This window comes from Eutrema salsugineum, unplaced genomic scaffold (genome assembly GCF_000478725.1).
Source record: "Eutrema salsugineum unplaced genomic scaffold, Eutsalg1_0 scaffold_12, whole genome shotgun sequence".
Lineage (NCBI taxonomy): Eukaryota > Viridiplantae > Streptophyta > Magnoliopsida > Brassicales > Brassicaceae > Eutrema > Eutrema salsugineum.
Window position 1 is genome coordinate 9,975,520 of NW_006256895.1, and position 19,479 is coordinate 9,994,998.

The window sequence follows — 19,479 nt, forward strand, 5'->3', positions numbered from 1 at the left end:
TGAGGATAAAGTGGTAATCGTCTAAATGCAGTAGTCATATGATACTTTAGTTTTTTTATCTTGTCTGAACTTAAGAATGGTTTCGTTGGAGACATAACCTGCAATGTGTTTATGGTTTTCGTTGTGGGAAATGCTTGTATGTTGTTGAAACATTAACCAGTACTCAGTTGTTCTAAATGGAAAAGCAATTTCATTTCAATTTTTGTTTAGCAGACTTTGATATTTTGTAAGTGTAATGCATTCTTGAGAATTTGGATATATCGTATTTGTAAAAAAAAAAACCCACATCGCAAAATACAATATCACGTAAGAACAGTCCCAACACTAAACAATACAGCGAAAAAAATAGCTACAGTATTTGATGTTGTAGCTGAGATAAAATGCTACGACTCAACTGACGACAGCAATGAAATTCTGTTATAGTATACTAGAATGTAGCTATAAAAGCACGCTCCTATTAAGGTGTCAATAGCAAGTAAATAGAGCCATTGTAAATTAAATTGTAGCATTGGAATAATGCTATAACATATCATAATACAGCATCTAATTTGTGCTACCATATCATATATAATAACATCATAACAATGCTATAATATATATGAATATAATAACACTTTTCATAAACGCTATAATCAGGGATGTACTCTATTATAGCTCTGGCAGACACAGCGTTTATGAAAACGCTATGAAAGTACTTTCATAGCGTTATTAGTGAGCTATGAATGTACATATTTCTTGTAGTGTGGATATAGAATAGATCATAGGTTTAGATGTTAGTTTTGTAATCCTCCCTATTTTTAAAATAAAGACATTATTTTTTCTATAAATATCATTTTAATATAAAATTAAGAAGAAATAACACACATATTTAAAAAAAAAAATGTTTTTATGAATAAATTTTAAGTTTAATTATGCTGTCATCATAGAATATGCCTATCTGGTGATGACACAAAAAGGTGTACACAAATATGTGGGATGTATAAGTTTAAGATTAATGGTATGGATTGTAATTTCTTTGGTAATGACACATAATTATGATAATTTTGTAAATTACATGTAAAGACAATATTCCCTCCGTTTCACAAAGAGTGTCGTTCTGACACTTTTTTTTGTTTCAAAAAGAATGTCGTTTTAGAATTTCAATGTAAATTTTGACATAAAATACCATTTTTAACCTCAAAATAAATTCAGAAAATTAATTATAATTCTGCAAATTAATAAGGATATAAGAGACATTTTATTTTATTTTTTAATTTGTGTGAAGAATGTCAAAACGACACTCTTTGTGAAACAGAGGGAGTATAACTCTTTACCATTGCTTATCAGTAGGGAATGTGTATCATATTGATTGTTCTCGGTATCATGCGAGATTTCTCTTACAATTGTAGGGTTGATTGTTGCCCAATTCAATTGGAAGAACCTTGCTAAAAGACCATATGGTCCCGGAGCTTTGTTGGCGGGACTTGAGAACTTTGCTTCTCTGATTTTATCGGGTTTTGGATCAACAATTAGTTTCACATAATATTCAGCATAGATACAAAGATATAGTGCTTGTTACACAATTTCATATATGTCTCTTGCGTCCGAGGTAAATAAATTCTGAATGTAGTTAGTGATTACTTTTGTATTTGATATGATCTTCCTGAAAAAATAGATCTTCCTACATTTCGCCAATTAATGTGATTTTATTTACTGCATGCATTCCTCTAGCAACCGCGTGAAAGTAGCTGTTTTTTTTATTTTTTTAATCTCAAATTTATTAGCTTATCTGCCACCGGATTTTTAGCCTGTACGATACTATCCACATTCCAGACAACCAAATGGCTAATTAGACTGCACACATGCAACAAGATCGGCCTTACTGATAACTTCTCATCACATCAATCAATCAAGCCTAAATATACATTGATCTATGTACCTTGCATGCATCAACACTACTCAACATTATGCATATATGTTGATATATGATATCACACAAGGGACAAAACAGTAATTTAAATCAGAAATTCAGATTTTATTAGATCGGACAAAATACAACTGAGTTCGTTTATAGAAGTGATAAACGAACTAAGACTTAAGAAACTAAGAAGCTAGCAAATATCTTGAGTTCTCGGTCTTTAAGTCTCTTGGGGTTTTTCTTGTGTCTTCTGGTGTCGATTCTTCTCCCTTTATATACATGCTTTAAGTCGGTCTTCGCGGGGCGTCTCCTCGATATAGGACCGAGAAGACTTTCATTTTCTCTCAGAAGTTTCCTTTTTCCATTCGGAAACTTTTCTTTTTCATCCGAACTCAGGATCCTTCTCGATTCCTTTGAGAAGTTTCGACCGACTTCGGCTTATGGCCACGTCCGGCCCAGGAGCTCGTCCGGCCCAATCTTTCTGGTACAATTCCTTCGTAAACCGGATTTAATTCGTACCAATCTCGGTTTGTACTGGAGAAAACCGGGGGTGCGGTTTTCACTTCCAACAGTTAGCCCCCCCCCCAGTTCGGCGAAAGTGGGTTGCTTTTTGTCGAACTCATTTGAGTCATCATCTCAGAATCAAGTTACAAACCCAGCTCGGAAAATTTGGTCGATCTGTTTTCCTGGGCGTTTCAAAATTCGAATTTAATGCGGCGCGTGAATTCCGGGATTTTGCGGAAATCGAGGAACCACGATTCCCACTGTTTATTTATAAGGAGGAACCTACCTCACATTCATTATTTCCACATCAGCATATATAAGGTACGCCGCTCTCCTTTCTCTCTCTGACTTGTCCGCCGTGCTCTTCAAACTCTCCGGTCAATCTTCAAGTTTTCCGACCAATCTTCAAATTTTTCCGATCCATATTCAAACTTCCCGATCAATCTTCATCATGTTCTTCATTTTCTTCAAACTTCTCTTCAAATCTTCTTCCTCCGACCTCCCTGTACCAATCTAAAATGTCTTCTGATTCTTCAATCAATTCGTCGTCCCATCAAATCCTTCCAGAGGATCATCATGACCCCTCTGATGTGAGTGCAGTGGGTAACACAAGTTTTACCCTAGACAAGCTGCAAGTGCACAACAAACGCAGTAGTACTTAGGGATCGAATCCACAGAGATCTGTGTTTTGAGGACTTCTAACTAATGCTAAAAACAATCATAAACCTAATCTAATAAAAAGAATTTTTGGTTTGTCACTAGATCTAATTATGTAGAAAATTTAAAAGGCTTGAAGTAAAAATCGGTTGAAAACTTATATGAAAAACGGCGTTGGGTTCAAGGTTCATCTTTAGGGTTCATGTTCTAAAACAAAAGGAATTTAGGCAAGGATTTTCTATGACTCTGAAACTAGGATAGACACATGTAAGATTAGCCAACTCTCGTCACCTTAATCATCCAATCACTTGTTCATGGCAATTAATTCTCGCTCTCATGCCAGAACAAGATCATGTTTTGTAGATCGAAATCCATCTCGGCTTACGTATCCTTCGTATGTAGCTTTCGTCTCTTACGACGGTGACGTCCATAAGATCCAGTTCAGGCAACCCAGATACAACACTCTCGTGGCTCGGATTAAACCTAGGATCGAATTCTGGGTGATCAATCCAGAATTACTGCTTGGAGATTTGGATGAATGGGAGAATCATGATAAAAATCGAAATCCTTTTTCCTAAAAACCTAGATGTCATTCGAACATGGGGTCCCTTTGGATTACCCTTTCACCCAACTAGGTGACTACTCAGACATAACTGAAGTAGACATCATCATCGGTTCAGAACTAAGAAGACGAAAAGTAAAAGAAACAAAGTTGCAGAAAAAATTCTTTTATTGAAGACAGAGTGGCGATGGAGAGCTTCTACAAATGCAAAAAAATAAAAACTAAAACTACAAATGAGTTCTCTCTCAAAAAGAAGAAAGAGGCTCCCTTACAAAAGACCTAAAAATGAGTATTTATAGTGTTTCTCCAAGTCTTTGGCGTCTAGGGCTTGTAAATTGGGTGCAGGAAGTGTCTTGGGCCTTATTTGGGCTCCTGAGGTTCGGACATAGGTCCACCGGGGGTGAAACCTCTTGAGCCGCGGTGAGAAGAAGGCTGGCCGCGGGTGAAAGCACTTGTGCTTGACTGGACTTGTGTTGATCGGCCTTCAGTGCATTGATGATATCTGGAGATCTAACCGTTGGATTGTTTTGATTCCAAGTGTGTTGGAAAGATGGTTGTCTCCTCTATAATTCTCCAAATTTGTGGATGATCAGACGGTGAGAAGGTCTTCACTGGTTGCCAAAATTCTGATGGTGTGCGGACTCACGGAAGGTGCTGTTTTTATTATTCCTGACGCTAGAGATCGCCTGTGGGATGTCCCCGGAGATTTTATTTGCATCTATCTGACCTACTTCACTCAGTGCGGGCTCACTTTTGCAATTCCATCCCGCCTGCTCGGCTACTGCAACCGCCGAGTCGTAGCTCTCTCACAAATGATGCCCGAGTCGTGACAAACTACACGGGTTTCCGAACACTGTGCGCCAAGCTCAATGAAGACCCAACTAATCGACTCTTCGAAGATCTCTTCTCGGTCAATCTTCACGCGAAGAAGGATTGGTTCTTCGCGGCTAACGCCAAGCCACGGAGGGACATTGTCACCAGGGTTAAGCCCAGTAAATACAATAACTGGGAATCACACTAATTTTTCCTCGAGATCAAAGAGCTTACAGTTAGCGAGACTGATATTCCAACTCAGTCAGAGTGGAAGATTCCGATCAGTAGCTTTTAGACGATCTCATCCTTCTTTTGATTGTCTTTTGCCTATCTTTTTAACTCCTTTTTTATTTAACTGCGCAGGTCGCCATCTTCCAAGTATCCTTTTCAATTCTGGACTTACAACCGAGTTCCAGACAGCTTTTAGTGAAGTCAGTAAGCGCCGCTGGCCCGAAGCTTGGGAAGAAATACTCTAACGTCAAGCTAAGAAGTCCGGTAAAGTTACTTAGTCACTTTTTCTTTCAAGTCTTTTCCGAACTTATTCTCATATTTTCTTTGCTTTCCTTTCTGTATCAGTTAAGGAGCCAAAGCCCCTGAAACCGAAGAGCTGAACTAAGAAGCTCGTCCTCCTTCCAGACCTCCAGCTCCGAAGCCGCGGACCAGACGAACTCAAACTTCCAACATGCTTTCACTTACCAAGATCTCGAGCTTATTTAATGACGATGAGCCGAACGACGCAGTTCAAGATCTCATTCCAACAACCGATGAAGTTGAACGAAACACTGACGAGGTGCCTCCAGTGCTGAACTTATCTGATCAAGCTGGTCAGAAGAAATCGAAGAAGAAGAAGTCCTCCAAGAAATCCAAGAAGGTGGAAAGCGTTCCTCAGCTTCATGATGCCGATGCCGAACTTAATCCTATGGACCCCACGGCTTCTGAACAGGCGATCCGCCAGGACCAGCCCGAGCCATCGAATGCTCGAAAGAGGCAGGATCGAGACCCAGTCGACGGATCCCCTCAATCTGAGCCGACAAAGAGATCAAAGGTCCGGTTCGACTACAACGAAGAGGTCCCTCTGGAGGATAACATTGATACATGCGCTGATCTTTACCATAAGCTCTTAGCGAGGTGCCTAGCCTGCCGAAGGTCTCCGAGCTGCGCTTCCCCAACTTGTACAAGGGAATTGTCCACACAACCGCCGTGTTAAATTTTCCTTTTAATTTGGTTCCCATTCCTCCTTTTTTCCAAGTATTTTTCTTGATTCACTGTTACGTTCGTAGCTTGCTAGTCAAACCAACACACTGGTCGCAGGATACGAGCTGGCCTTGTATGAGGAACAAGCGAGGGTTCAAGAGTTGGAAGAACAGATCGCCAAAGTATAAGAGCGGCTTTCTACTGAGCACCAAATTAATGACAAGCTACACAATGACATTGACTTGCTGAAGGAGGAGAGTTCTGAACTAAAGGCTGCAAAGGCTGAACTGATGGAGGCTCAGAACCTTTTATCCCGGGAGTTTACACAGGACAAAGAATGGTTGCAGAGTATGTTAGCTCGCAAGAGGGATCGAGCAAAGATGGTTCATGCTAAGGCTTGTGAGCACTTGGAAAAGGTCATCCAGAGTTTAGATGATGCCAATCGAGCTCGCAAGCCCTATCTAGTGGTGAATCAGCTCACCGGAGTTCTCAGCTTCATCAAAAACTTGAAGAAAAAAAGGTTTGTACGAGGTGCCCCCTGAAATGGTTGCGGAGCATGAAGCAAAGCATGCGGCGGTGTTCAAAGAGAATCAGTTTGTCGACGCGTACGTTCTAACCGAAGAGGATAAGCGTATATCGCCGCTCGCCGAGATTGAAGGGGGCGTTCCCGCTGAAGGTCCAACTTGCGGAGGGAAAGATTAGGCTGGGATCGAGTAGTTCGGTTTGAATGAAGATATGATCAACGTCGATCAAACTGCTACCTCGAAGACTGTTTCATTTTTCTTCTTTCCTTTCTTTTATCGAACTCGATTGTCCTTGATGGGTCTTTTGTAATGTTTTATATGCTTTTTAACCCTCAGTGGATTTTTTATATTTCGAACTGTTTGCCCTTGGTGGGCTATAATCTATTTATTTTAATTTTGTTATAAGATTTTGTCTTTGAGAAAATTCGCTAAGTAGTAGCTCGGTTTTCAATGAATTCGGTCCGAACTCAATTTTATTTGTTTTTATAGCGAGTAGCTTTAACTCGGCTTACGCTTGCAAGTGTTGAGAACTCGGCTTATGATGCGAATCTGAGGAGTTCGGCTTTGAGTGCGAGCGTTAAGAGCTCGGCCTGGGGAACCCAAGTGAGTCGTATCGTAGTGGAAGAGTGAGTGATCGAACCCTTGTAAACGCACGATACAAGCTCAAGGTTTCCTAAGTCGAACCTAAGTATACGAGATGGGCTCGGCTTATTGTTCTTGGTGACTTAGAAATTTTTTTTGCGGGACTGGCCCCGGCTTTATAATGTGGAGTTTACCACGGCACCGTGTGGGTGTTAGCCAGACGGATCTCGGCTTTTTGATTTTGCATTCATGTGGAATGCTATCCAACAACTGGCCAGAAAATTGATGTAAGTAAAGTAGGAGTTCGGTATTTCGTAAGTACCGAACTAACTTGTCTCAAGCTTTCTCTTAATAAAATTTTATTGATGATATACCTGGACTCGATGACGAGCTGCCTGCATACCATTGAAAATAGATCAAGCCATTCGTAGTTCTAAGTACAAAAGATGTTCTCTCCGAACTTAGTAGTTCGAAGGCTTTTTTTTTTCTTAGGTCAGAGTGATCGACCTAATAGTAGTAACATTTGAGATGCATTGAATTCCAGGATCTCGGGATCGGGGTTCCGACCAGCTTCATTAGTTGATAAACTCCAGGTTTAACGACCTTCATGACTTGGTAAGGTCCTTCCCAGTTCGAACTGAGTTTCCTTGCATTCTTTTCTTCGGTATTTTGGTAAACTTTGCGAAGTGACGGTCTTTAACCTTTTTGTTGTAGTAACGAGCTGCCAGTTTTTGGTAATTATGTATCCTTAGTAAAGCCCGTTCGCGATGTTTCTTCGACTAAAGCAATTGTGTCGAGCATCAAGTCTTTATTAACGTTGGGCTTCTGAGTGAGCATAGTTCAGCCGATATGGGAAACGTTTAGTTCGGAAGGATACTTAGCTTCTGTTCCATATGCGAGAAAGAAAGGTGATTGACCGGTAGAACGCAGCGGCGTAGTTCGGTGAGACAATAAAACACCGTCGAATTCGTCTGCCCATGTTCCTTTTGCCGTCTCTAGCCGCTTCTTGAGGCCATCAATAATTGTTTTGTTTGTTGCTTCGGCTTGCTCGCTTCCTTGAGGGTACCTCGGGTGGAAAAGCTCAGGCGAATCTTCCATTTGGCGCAAAAGTCGGTAAAGATAATGGAAGTGAATTGAGTGCCATTGTCGGTGACGATCTCACATGGGACACTGTGTCGGCAGATGATGAACTTCCAAACAAACTTATTGACATCGATACCATGGATCTCGGGGTATGTTTTGGCTTCGATTCATTTAGTGAAATAGTCGGTAACAACGAGCACGTATTGTTTCTGGCTCGTAGATCGGCGAAAGGGTCCGATAATATCCATTGCCCATCGCATTAAGGGATATGGTGCGGTGAAGGTCATTAGGAGTTTGGTAGGGAGGTTGCTCATCGGGCCGTGGCGTAGGCATTTCTTGCAGTGTGTGGCATACTTCTCGCAATCTGAGAGCATAGTTGGTCAGTAATAGCTGGTTTTTGTTTTAGATCTGAATGCCAAGGAGCGAGGTCCGGAATGATTTCCTCCTTCTCCTTCGTGCACTTTCTGCATGACTTCCATGATGTCGTTTCCGCGAACGCAAGTTAAGAGTGTGCCGGACGCGTCCCATCGGAGTAGAGTGCCTTTGATGACCATGTATCGTACTGCTCGAGCCTTAAGTCGCCGAGCTGGCCATTTGTTCGCAGGAACCGTTCCGTCGCTGATGTATCCGACGATTTCCAAAGTCCAGTCTTCTGGCTCGTCTGTGCCTTCAGCTTTGATGTCGATCGGGACGTGTTGTCCCTCGGATTCATCATCTGGATTGGATTATGTGTCGCTTTGCTCATTCGTATCAACATTATTATCGGTGATAGGCTCTGTAGTCTTCTTCTTTTTGGTGAGGGGTGGTGCTAAGTTCGGATGAGCCTCGTAGTCGCGGCGTCGCGTGATGATGTTGCAAACGGGTGCCGGTTCAATACTAGGTCGATCGATTGCCTCGAATGGGATCGTTCGCCGAAGGTTGGGATCCAAATTAGATGCCAGAGCAGCCAAGGCATCAGCTGAGGCGTTCTCGTCGCGCGGTATCTTTGTGAGCTCGAAGGTTGAGAAATCCGAAGCAAGGTCTTTGAGGACTTTCAGATATGCATCTATTCGGTCATTCTTAGCTTCATATTCTCCGTTGAACTGGTTTGCTACGAGCTGAGAATCGCAATAGGCATGGACTTGTTTAGCACCGATTGCTTTAGCGGGTCGTAACCCGGCAATAAGTGCTTCGTATTCGACTTCGTTGTTTGATGTGGGGAAACCGAGACGAAATGATTGTTCGAGGATTTTGCCATCGGAAGATTTGAGACGAATGTCGACGCCAGATCCTTTATGGGAAGAGGAGCCATCGACATGAAGGATCCATAGTTGTACGACTGGGTTGGCGTCAACGAGCTATGGGGGTAGCTCGATCAGGAAGTCTGCTAGGACTTTGGATTTTGTCGCGGTTCTTCCTCTTTACTCAATGTCGTACTCGCTGAGTTCGGTGGCTAACTTGGCGAGTTGACCTGAATGACTTAGGTTATGGGGGAAGGTGTGAAATGGATTGTCGGTTAAGACGACGATAGCATGTGATTGGAAGTAAGAGCGCAGTTTCCGTGATGAGATGAACACGGCGAAGGCAAATTTCTTCAAGGTTGGGTACCAATATTCCAAACCGTCAAGGGACTTGTTGATGTAGAAAATTGATTTCTGCTCGCCTCTGTCTTCCCGAACGAGTACGCTGCTGACTGCGTACTCTGAGATTGCGATATAAAGTTAAAACGTCTCGCCGGTCTCAGGTTTGGACAGAACTAAAGGAGTAGTCAGGTACTTCTTGAGTTCGGTGAAGGCTTCTTCGCACTTTTTGTTCCACTCTAAATGCTTGTTTCCGCGGAGGATTTGGTAGAACGGTAATCACTTGTCTGTAGATCGGGATATGAACCGATTGAGTGCCGCGATACGTTCGGTTAGTCGTTTAACTTCCCGTTTGATTGTTGGGGACGGGAGTTTGAGGATTGCTGCGATCTGTTTTTGGTTAGCTTCAATGCCTCGCTGAGTGACGATGTACCCAAGGTGATCGAGAATATCGAAGCAGGTGCGGAGATGGCCAATGTGGTCGGTGGCGACGAGTGACTTGACGAGCATATCGTCGATGTAGACTTCCATGGTTCGACCAGCTGACTTGCAAACATCCGGTTGACGAGACGTTGATATGTCGCACCCACATTGTTCAAGCCAAATGACATGACTTTATAGCAATATATGTCGAGATCAGTGATAAATGATGTTTTCTCCCGGTCTTGAGGGTGCATGAGGATCTGGTTGTACCCGGAGCATCCATGAAGGAAAGGAGTTCGTTCTCGGCAGTTGCTTCGACGAGTTGATAGATATGCAGTAAGGGGAAGCTATCTTTGGAGCAGGCTTTGTTGAGATCGGTGAAGTCGACACAGATTCTCCACTTGCCGTTCTTCTTCTTTACAACCATTGGATACGTCAACCAGTCAGGGTATTTGACTTCGGTGATTGATCCTGCCTTAGTAATCGTTCGACTTCGTTAACGGCTTGTGCTTTTTCTGGTCCCAGTTTCCGACGCTTCTGCTTGATCGGCTTGTAGGTCGGGTCGATGTTGAGCTCGTGACAGGCGATCGGTGGATCGATTCCGGGCATATCTTTGACTGACCATGTGAAGGTGGAGGAATGCTGTTTTGAAAATTGAACAAGGGTGTCGCGGATTTTGGGGTCAAGCTCAGCGCCGATACCGACCTGGCGTTTCGGTCGAAGCTCGTCGATGCAGACTTGAGTAATGACCTTCTGTTTAAGTTTTGTTTTTTGGGTAATGAGGTTGGTTGTTGTGCCCTGCGATCTGATGACGCAAGTTTGATTGGCTGACCGAAGCTTGCATTCGTTGATGTAGCATGATCGGGCGATAGCTTGGTTGCCTCTGAGGGTGTATATGCCATCGGGAGTTAGGAACTTGAGGCACTAGTGATATGTGGAGGCAACGGCTTTCATCACGTGTAGCCAAGGTGTACTGAGGATAGCATTTTAGATCGTTGGTTTGTCGGGGACGAGGAATTGAATGACCTTCGCGACTCCGGCTAGATATATCAGGATTTTTACAGTGCCGACCGTCATGCAGCGTTCGCCGTTGAACCCTGTGAGTGGCTCAATGAAAGGTTCGATTTTTTCTACTGGGATGTCAAGCTGGTCGAGCGCATCCTTGACCGAGCTGCCAGTATCGATCAGGATGCGGGTAACTTTGACATCGTCTAGAAAGAGTTCGACGACGAGGGCGTCGTTGTGCGGCTTGTGCAGTCCAATTGTGTCGGCTTTGGTGAATACCAATGGAGTTCCTTTTGGGAGATCGTACGAGATTTTAGGCGCGGTTGCAGCCTGTCGGCTTTACTATTGATTGCCCAAACTAAGTAGCCGCAAGTTTCGATAGCTCCCATGATCATGTTGATGTGTTTCCTAGCTTTGGGGGCATGGTTCTCTGGTGCCGGCTCATCGCGGTTGCGTTTCTGTTGCTCGGGTTTGGCGGGTTGATTCGGTGGACGAGGTGGTAACGCCGGAAGATCCTTTGCGATAGTGTTCTTGGGCTGTGTATTATTAGGTCAGGGTGACCTGCTTCTTTGAGCAGTTGAGCGTCGGAGATTGTCAAGTGAGATTTGCCCTGTCCTGTACTGCGCGAGCAAGTATTCTCGCAAGTGTCTGCAGTCTTTGGTGCTGTGCCCTTTGCGATTGTGGAATTCGCAGAACAGTGACTCGTCTTGGTCTTCGCATCTACGGATCCACTTGTTGTTCCATTGCTTGTTCGGCTGTTGGATAGCATTGGTGTAGAATTTTTTACGGTTTTCGTAATATCTGTCGTAACCTGATTGGGACTCGTAAGTGTCAGTCTTAGGTCGTTCGGGCTGTTTGGTAGTGTAGTTTTGCTCGTGAGCTGCTTCCTCCTCTTCTTCCGCTATGTAGGTGTTAGCTCGGTGTAATGCGTCCTCCAAGGTCTATGGTGGGTTGTGTTTGATTTCACTTCGGAAACTTGTCTTTATCCGAGCTCCTTTCTGTAGACATTAGAGAGCGGCTTCGTCACTCATTGTGCAGTGGGCGACTATTGTCTTGAAGCAATAGATGAAGTCACGAAGGCTCTCGTTTGCTCCTTCAGTTATCTGCCACAGCTCGGAGTTCTTGGTATTCTGTCCAATGAACATGGAAAAGTGCTTGACAAAGGCCGTGGTTAGTTCCTTGTAATTATTTATCGAGTTTGACATGAGCCATGAGAACCAGTCGAGAGCAATTCCACCCAAACTCTCAACAAATAGCTGACACTGGACCGCGTTCTTCTCCTCTGCCGACCTAAACTGGTATCGGTTCATGCAGATCCCAAACGAGGTTAAAGAGTGTCGGGGATCGGTGTTGCCTTCATAGATCTTGATCTTGAGCTTCTCCAAGTGTCTAACGGGCGTGCCCGCTATGCATGGGGTGAATGGTGCTTCTGCGTCTCTTGGATAACGTGATCGATCTCTGGTGTAGCACTCGTTGCTTGATGGATCTTTGAAGTGATCTGGCGGAGTTGTGCTTTCATGGCCTCGAACTCGGCATCACGATTTATATCTGTTGGTGTTTGAGCGTTTGCTCAGCCGAGAGCGGTAGATCGCATGGTTCCGGCCGGATCTTAACTGGGGGTTTGCCCAGTTATGGCTCCGGTAGTTTCGCTGGGGTTCCCCCAGTTTGCTCTGCGGGGGTTCGGTTATCTCCGTGCTCCTGCTCAAGAGGATCTTCTTCGTGATGGATATTAACAGGGTCTGTCATCGCCGGATCGATCTCTCCGTAATCCGATCTAAAAACTGAATTTTCTGTTAGATGCCCTCTACCTGGCGCGCCAATTGTGATATATGATATCACACAAGGGGCAAAACAGTAATTCACATTGGAAATTTGGATTTTATTAGATCAGACAAAATACAACTGAGTTCGTTTATAGAAGTGATAAATGACCTAAGACTTAAGAAACTAATAAGCTAGCAAATATCTTGTGTTCTCTGTCTCTAAGTCTCTTGGGATTTTTCTTGTGTCTTCTGGTGTCGATTCTTCTCCCTTTATATACGTGCTTTAAGTCGGTTTTTGCGGGGCGTCTCCTCGGTATGAGACCGAGAAGACATTCCTTTTCTCTCGGAAGTTTCTTTTATCCATTCGGAAACTTTCCTTTTTCATCCGAACTCAAGATCCTTCTCGATTCCTTTGAAAAGTTTTGACCGATTTCAGCTTATCGGGCCACGTCCGGCCCAGGAGCTCGCCCGGCCCATCTTCCCATTACAATTCCTTTATAAACCGAATTTAATTCGTGCTGTTCTCAGTTTGTACCGAAGAAACCAGAGATGCGGTTTTCATCTCCAACAATATATCATCACGAATTCATAGACTAAGCAAAAGAAAATAATTAAGTTAAGTCAAGTCAAGTGTTGAAGATCTACAAAATCACATTGAGCTCATCACAATGAATATTATTGGTCGCATATGATTTTCATCAAAAATATATAGAAGGAGTATGCACGTAATGCGGTCCAAAACCTAGTATTGATAAAGAATTACGAATAACAAGAACTTGGGTGGACACCAATTTTCAACCCTTGAGCCTTGGATCACAACTGATACTTCGAGAAATTTTGGAACCCGTGGAAAGATTTGGCGATCTGTTCTGACTGCTTCGTTTAGCAATCTTTCTCATTGATTGTGTGAAATCGAGTTTAGGGTTCACTCTTGTAGTAGAATTGAAGGCCTCACAAATTCCTTTGTGCCAATCCAAAGCTTCTTGCATCCCAAGGGCTTCAGGAGGATGTTTCCGGCATCTCTCAGTGACTACTTCGGCGCAAAGACCACAAAGCCATTTACCTGAATACAATTCTTTAACCTCTTCTATGTATTTCATAGTGCATTCTTCTTCTATACCACAACAATCACATTTCACTTGCTTCACTTTTTGCTCTTCTTCTTGTTCTTGCTCGTCTTTTTCACGAAAATTTCGTTTTATCTCCAAAGAAACATCAGAGTAGGCCTTTCGAAGACTCCTTTTGTTCTGTTCATATGAAGATGAAGTTTTATTCGAAGAGCAATAACACTAACAACTTTAGCAATAAAATACAAACGTATTAATTATGAAGACTATCCGTTTTTAAATGGTATTGTTTATCAGTTTATTACCTTGTGAGGAAGTGATACATCATACATCATAGGAAATAGAGTTCAATTAGAATTAAAAACAAACTAATCATGCAATATGATGACACGTACGCATTGGGGGGTGTAAAGAAAATATTTTAAAATCATATAAGTAGGTAAGAAAATACACGTGTGACGTATGTATGTTTACTATATATAACTACCATTGTTCCTCGTTCGCTTGCTCTTTTCGTTGTTCTCGTTGTTCCAACTGTGGACTGTGTATCTTGTCGTTTTTTTTTTTTTGGCTAAACGTGTATCTTCTCGTAGTTCTTCAATTTTTCTTTTTTGATAAGTATTTGAATTGTTCTTCAATGCATGAGATATATATACACTTTGAATATATTCAAGATTGCATGCATACGTGATACTACACAGTTGCATTGATGACTAATGGGAGTGAGAATCATGCCCAACAAGTTCACTTTACAGCGAGTTGAAGGTAATCTACTTTTTCTGAAAGCCACAATACGAACAGTTTTTTCAAACATTTTTTTTCCCTCAACATGACTTTTCTCACTGAGATTTGAAAGGAATAAGATTGGTTGTAAGAGAAAAAAAAAATATATATATATATATATACATATATATTTCATATTTTTTTCGCCGGACAACATCAATACATATTCTTTGTAGATATGTGTAAGAGTCATTCTGATTGGATATGTGATCATTGAAATTTAACTATTTTGCTATTTCAAGACCTTTATTAGAACTCACAAGCTTATTTATAGAATGAAAAATGGAGTGGCCACCAGATCAATGTATTATCCTGTATGAGCTTCCTTCATATTTTTATTAAGTTAAGTGGAGTGCTGAAGATCCACATATCACGACATTGACCTCATCAATAGTTGAAAAATCCGTGCTACACGCAGGTATTCAACTAATTTTGCATACATAGTCTAAAGTTTTTTTAACCTCAAGTAATAAGTAAGCGATGGTGATGGATTGCTACTATTTAAAATATAAGATCTGAAAGAAATCTATATGTGTAATTCACAATTTATGAAGTAAAAACCAAAGAGTTTTGCAAGAACATGTTTCAAAGTCATTCATTAATAAAAAGTGTGAGGATAAAAAGGTGTGGCTGAGACTAACGTAAATAAAAAGCAAAAGTTGTCCAAAAAGGATAATGAAATTCTAGGCCTGTGAGGGGGTTCACGAGGAGCTAAAAATAGGTGACCCTTTACCGCAACTACTCTACTTCTTGAACGATATAATAATTTGCTTAACGAAATTCAACTGAAACCTTTTTATTTAGTTACATTCTTTCAATTATTTTCCTATAAAACTTTAAAATCGATCAAATCAAATTAGAAATATCTTTTAAAATTAGAAGATCTTGTTAGGAATCACACATTCAAAGTATACTGGAACTTCGGGATTAGGGAACATAGACCAATTCGTTTATTGCAATTTGATTTTGAATTAAAATTTCATAAAACTTAACATGGTATCAACTATCAACGCTCGATTTTGACCAAATTATAATGGCCAAAGTAGGATTGCATATAGATATGAGACCGGAGAGCCATTATTTTGATGGACCTGTTAGTGCAAGTGTCAAAAGTGTAGAAAACAAATAAATGTCTTAAAACGTACAAAGTTGAATGGTGTATTCACTAGAACTGATTAAGTTAACCAAACAACATATTACATTTAATTTGGTGTTACACAACTCTAACTGCGTAGATTGTCCCCAAATGATTCCTGTTCTAGCTGTTTCCCACCTAGATCTCATTCTACTGTGGATCCAAGGAGCAAATGATCAATCATTCAACTGATTTGTTATGGAAGCTTCAAGGTACACTATCTAAACTTGCGGCTCAAAGTGTTAACTTAACCATTTCATGCTCAAGTATATTAGACCCATTACCTAGCCTAGACCTAGGATCTTCAAGCAATCGTCATTCATGGCATAACCATATTCTACACATCTATACTTTCCTGATCTTGATGCAACATATATTTGAATATTTGTTGATCTGGATGCAGCGTGATTGATCGATTGGTTGGTTGTGTTCATTTTGTTAGGAAGTTATGTTTTATCAAGTGACCCATTCACTGTAAGAATATTTATATTTTTATGTGACATATGTGTCTTTTCGGTTTAATTGTAAAGATAAAATTCATATTAAAGTTTACGGTTCTAATATAAAAGATGATACCGTGATGGATCGGTTTCGATTAAAGACATTAGAATCAGGGTGTATTGATAACCCTCCTCCCTTACCATATTAAATTTTATAAGTGTTATTCTCTTAAATGGTTATATATATATATATATATATATAATATGAAAGCATATATATGAAAGTACACGATGGTTGGAAAAGCAACTCAATTATCTGTACATATATATATGTTGGTGGTTAATGTTGAAGGGTGTGGAAAACAATTACGTGTCTCTTCACTTAGAAGAGAAACAATTAAGTTTCCTTAAAACAGAAAACCATCGATCAAAGAGAAGATAAGATTCCTTGTCCATCAAAAGGAATCATAAAGGAATTAGAGGTCAAAGGGAGGAAGAAATCAATTGGTGAATAGAATCCATATCAAGTCTTATCAAGCATGGATCAAGGTTAATCTTTCTTCTTCTGCAAGTATTTGTTTGTGGTTGAATTAAATTAAATCTAGATCATCTTGGGAATTATATTTCATAATTGAAATCATTAAAGTAATTTACATTCACTACAAGAAAAATACTCAAATTTTCAAGGGAAACTCCGAAGACAATAAATTCGTAAGGAAGTCCCAACGAATTTTCGAAGAAATCCTGAGAAAAGAAACACCTGTTAAGAGTCGACCAGATATTTATGATGGTTTCGTAAAAATAGTCGGTAATTCCCAACCGATTTCTGAGCGATACATCAAGTTTTGAATTCTATCAAGCAATCAGTCAGGAATACTAATGATTTTCCGATGACAAAATTTCGTTAATATATCCGTTACTAACCGTTTTATAGTCATTTGAAAAATTCACACCCCATCGGAAATCTGTTGGAAATCAATCGAGAACGCACAGAGAATTCAATATTGTCCACCCTCATTCACAACTTACACAAAAAAAAAAATATATTCTTCAAACTGAAAATATATGATTATTTTTGATCGTGGATGGAGAAACCTTGGTTTGATCCAAAGATGAGTCAACTGATGAATGAGTATGTAACATGTATTGAAGAATTCATAATATTTGCAACAAACAATAGCATCTAATCTCCTTTATATAAAAAGAATTCATTTGCTGGCTTCTTAGCCATCCACGTAATCAAATTTAATAAAAAAATATTTAGTCAGCGAAATATCAATGGAATCCGCTTCCTCTTCGTGTAAGTCCACACACAAAAGCCCATCAACTCTCAGCTCCTCTCATATCACACACTTACAACAAATACTGAATTTGGATTTCAAAACAAAGAACGATGAATACACAAAGGCCCAATACACAAGTGCCCAATAGACAAATGTCCAATATGAAACAGAAAAAACAATTACGGCCCAAATAACCTAACCTTATCTCATTCCCTGCAACATCAACGCCTCACCGCTTCCACTCTCTCCTTGTCTTTCACCACACCGCTAGAACTTTGAGAACGGAAACGTAAAGTATAATCAATAAAATTCCTGCAGCCGTTTCAAATCAGCCCCACACTCTATTCATCTGAATAACGGATTACCTTCCACCTTCCTCTTCTAAATGCCCACTAACTCCAAATCGAAACTGCATAGCAAATTTATGGCTGCTCAAATCGCACCACGCATTCATCCTCCTTATATAAAAGGGATTACCAGCGTCAAATAAATCTCCCACCTTTCGTCTCTAATACAGCAATGGAGAAGAGAGATAAAGAAGTTTCAAATATTTGCTGACAACCAAACTCAAGCGAATTTTGCCATTTCAAATCTTCACCCTCTGTATATAGACTCACATTTCCGAAGGCCAAAAAGAATGAGCGAGCTCTCGGGAGAGGGGTTTTAAAAAGTCAAAAAGGATAAGAATTACCATAGTAAAGAGCAAACCGTTGTGAATAACTGCCCGGTGTGTGGTGAGGCTCTTCAACTCTCAGACAAACTCAATGCGATGATTTATTCATATGACTCTGTTTCGACCAAGGAACGGATAATCAAGTGATGACTGGAGAGTTTTTGACTGATAGACAACCTTCGTATGGGTGAGAAATCTCTTTCTTTCAAGCTTAATTATCAGAAAATTTTCCCCACTTAATCTACACTTCATATTTTGGACGTTTTGTTCAGATGGATGTTCAAACTAAGTGAATGGACGTACTTATCAACTTATGACGTTGGTTTGAATACTGGTTCAAGTGCTTCACATATTGTGGTACTCATTCCTTTCTGCCCTCTTTTCTTCGTCTCATGATCTTTTGTTCAAATTTTAAAATACCTTATGTGGAGGCCAACAATCGGGTTCTCTAAAACTGTATTCTTAAGAGTTTTTTTTGTTTTTCCATGGGGGAAAATGTATTCCACTTTTATAACGTTTTTCTCTTGGTTTTGCTTCTTGCTTTAGGTGTGATTGACTGAAGACTAATAGGCTGGTCGAAGAGTTGATCGACTCAACGATTGTTTTGTCCATGAGAGCTATTAACCAGTCAAAACTCGGGATTTGACATATGGATCAAGGTAAACTATTGTTAGGACTTTTTATCTCTTAAATGCACATGTCTATCTCTAACCCATGTGATAAGCTATATTGTATGTCACTACACAGTTTCGTTGTGCCCAAAAGCTTCACGTCCTCTCTATCACGCCATTCTAACAAATCATACAGCGGCAAAGGAGATTCTACATAGACTTTCTGAGAAGCAGGGGAAGAAGATAAGCTCAGTGGAATCCGCTTTAAAATACACAGCCTTCTCAACTTCTTTAAGCCATGGAAAGTTACTACCTCTTTTGCTATATTGTGTTTCCTTACTACCGCCCAAAAGCATTCTATCTTAGCTTCTTATAACCATGTAATTAGTATCATTCATGTTGTATCTAATGTCCTTTTTCATTGGGTGAAAAAAACAAAAATATGAGCAAGAAAATTAAACTGTGTTAATGTGTGTGAACTAATAGTTGTGTGTAAACTTTAAGGTAAAGATCGTCCAACTCAGTCAAATACTTATTTATGAGTATGACATAATGATAATAGTACTACCTATTCTAATATACGTACTATATCTAACTTCATAAAAATCTACCAAAGTTTCTTAAGAATATATATATATCAAGAATTTCAATTTGCTTATAGTAAAACATTAGTATGCATTACATTACCCAAATTGAAAATTAATATTAAATAATAAAAATAATTCATTCATTCACCCCTATCTGTCTGTAGGGCGGGATAAACCCTAGTCTAATATATAAAAAATGATGGAAACTCTCCAGAAATTGACAACTCTGCATTTGAGAACCAATAAAAATTAATATTTATTTTTTTATTAATGCATATGCAAAATTTTTTTAAATAATATGAATCAGCCATTTATTCTAATTTTAATCATGGTA

The 19,479-nt window shown here is 40.3% G+C and overlaps 1 protein-coding gene and 1 long non-coding RNA gene across 2 annotated transcripts; one reads left to right on the forward strand and one right to left on the reverse strand.

Annotated features, from left to right (window-relative positions):
• Positions 1 to 13,360: 13,360 nt before the first annotated feature.
• Positions 13,361 to 14,128, reverse strand: LOC18025749. The gene is made up of 2 exons (XM_006408805.2): positions 14,121 to 14,128; positions 13,361 to 13,813 (listed from the first exon to the last, which is right to left on the reverse strand). Exons 1-2 carry the CDS (start codon positions 14,121 to 14,123, stop codon positions 13,361 to 13,363), a joined length of 456 nt encoding a protein of 151 aa, XP_006408868.2. The 5' UTR covers positions 14,124 to 14,128.
• A 3,395-nt stretch (positions 14,129 to 17,523) lies between these two features.
• Positions 17,524 to 18,980, forward strand: LOC112089249. Its single transcript, XR_002900920.1, has 4 exons — positions 17,524 to 18,134; positions 18,220 to 18,304; positions 18,494 to 18,606; positions 18,695 to 18,980. It is a non-coding gene; the product is annotated as an uncharacterized LOC112089249 (long non-coding RNA).
• Positions 18,981 to 19,479: the final 499 nt, after the last annotated feature.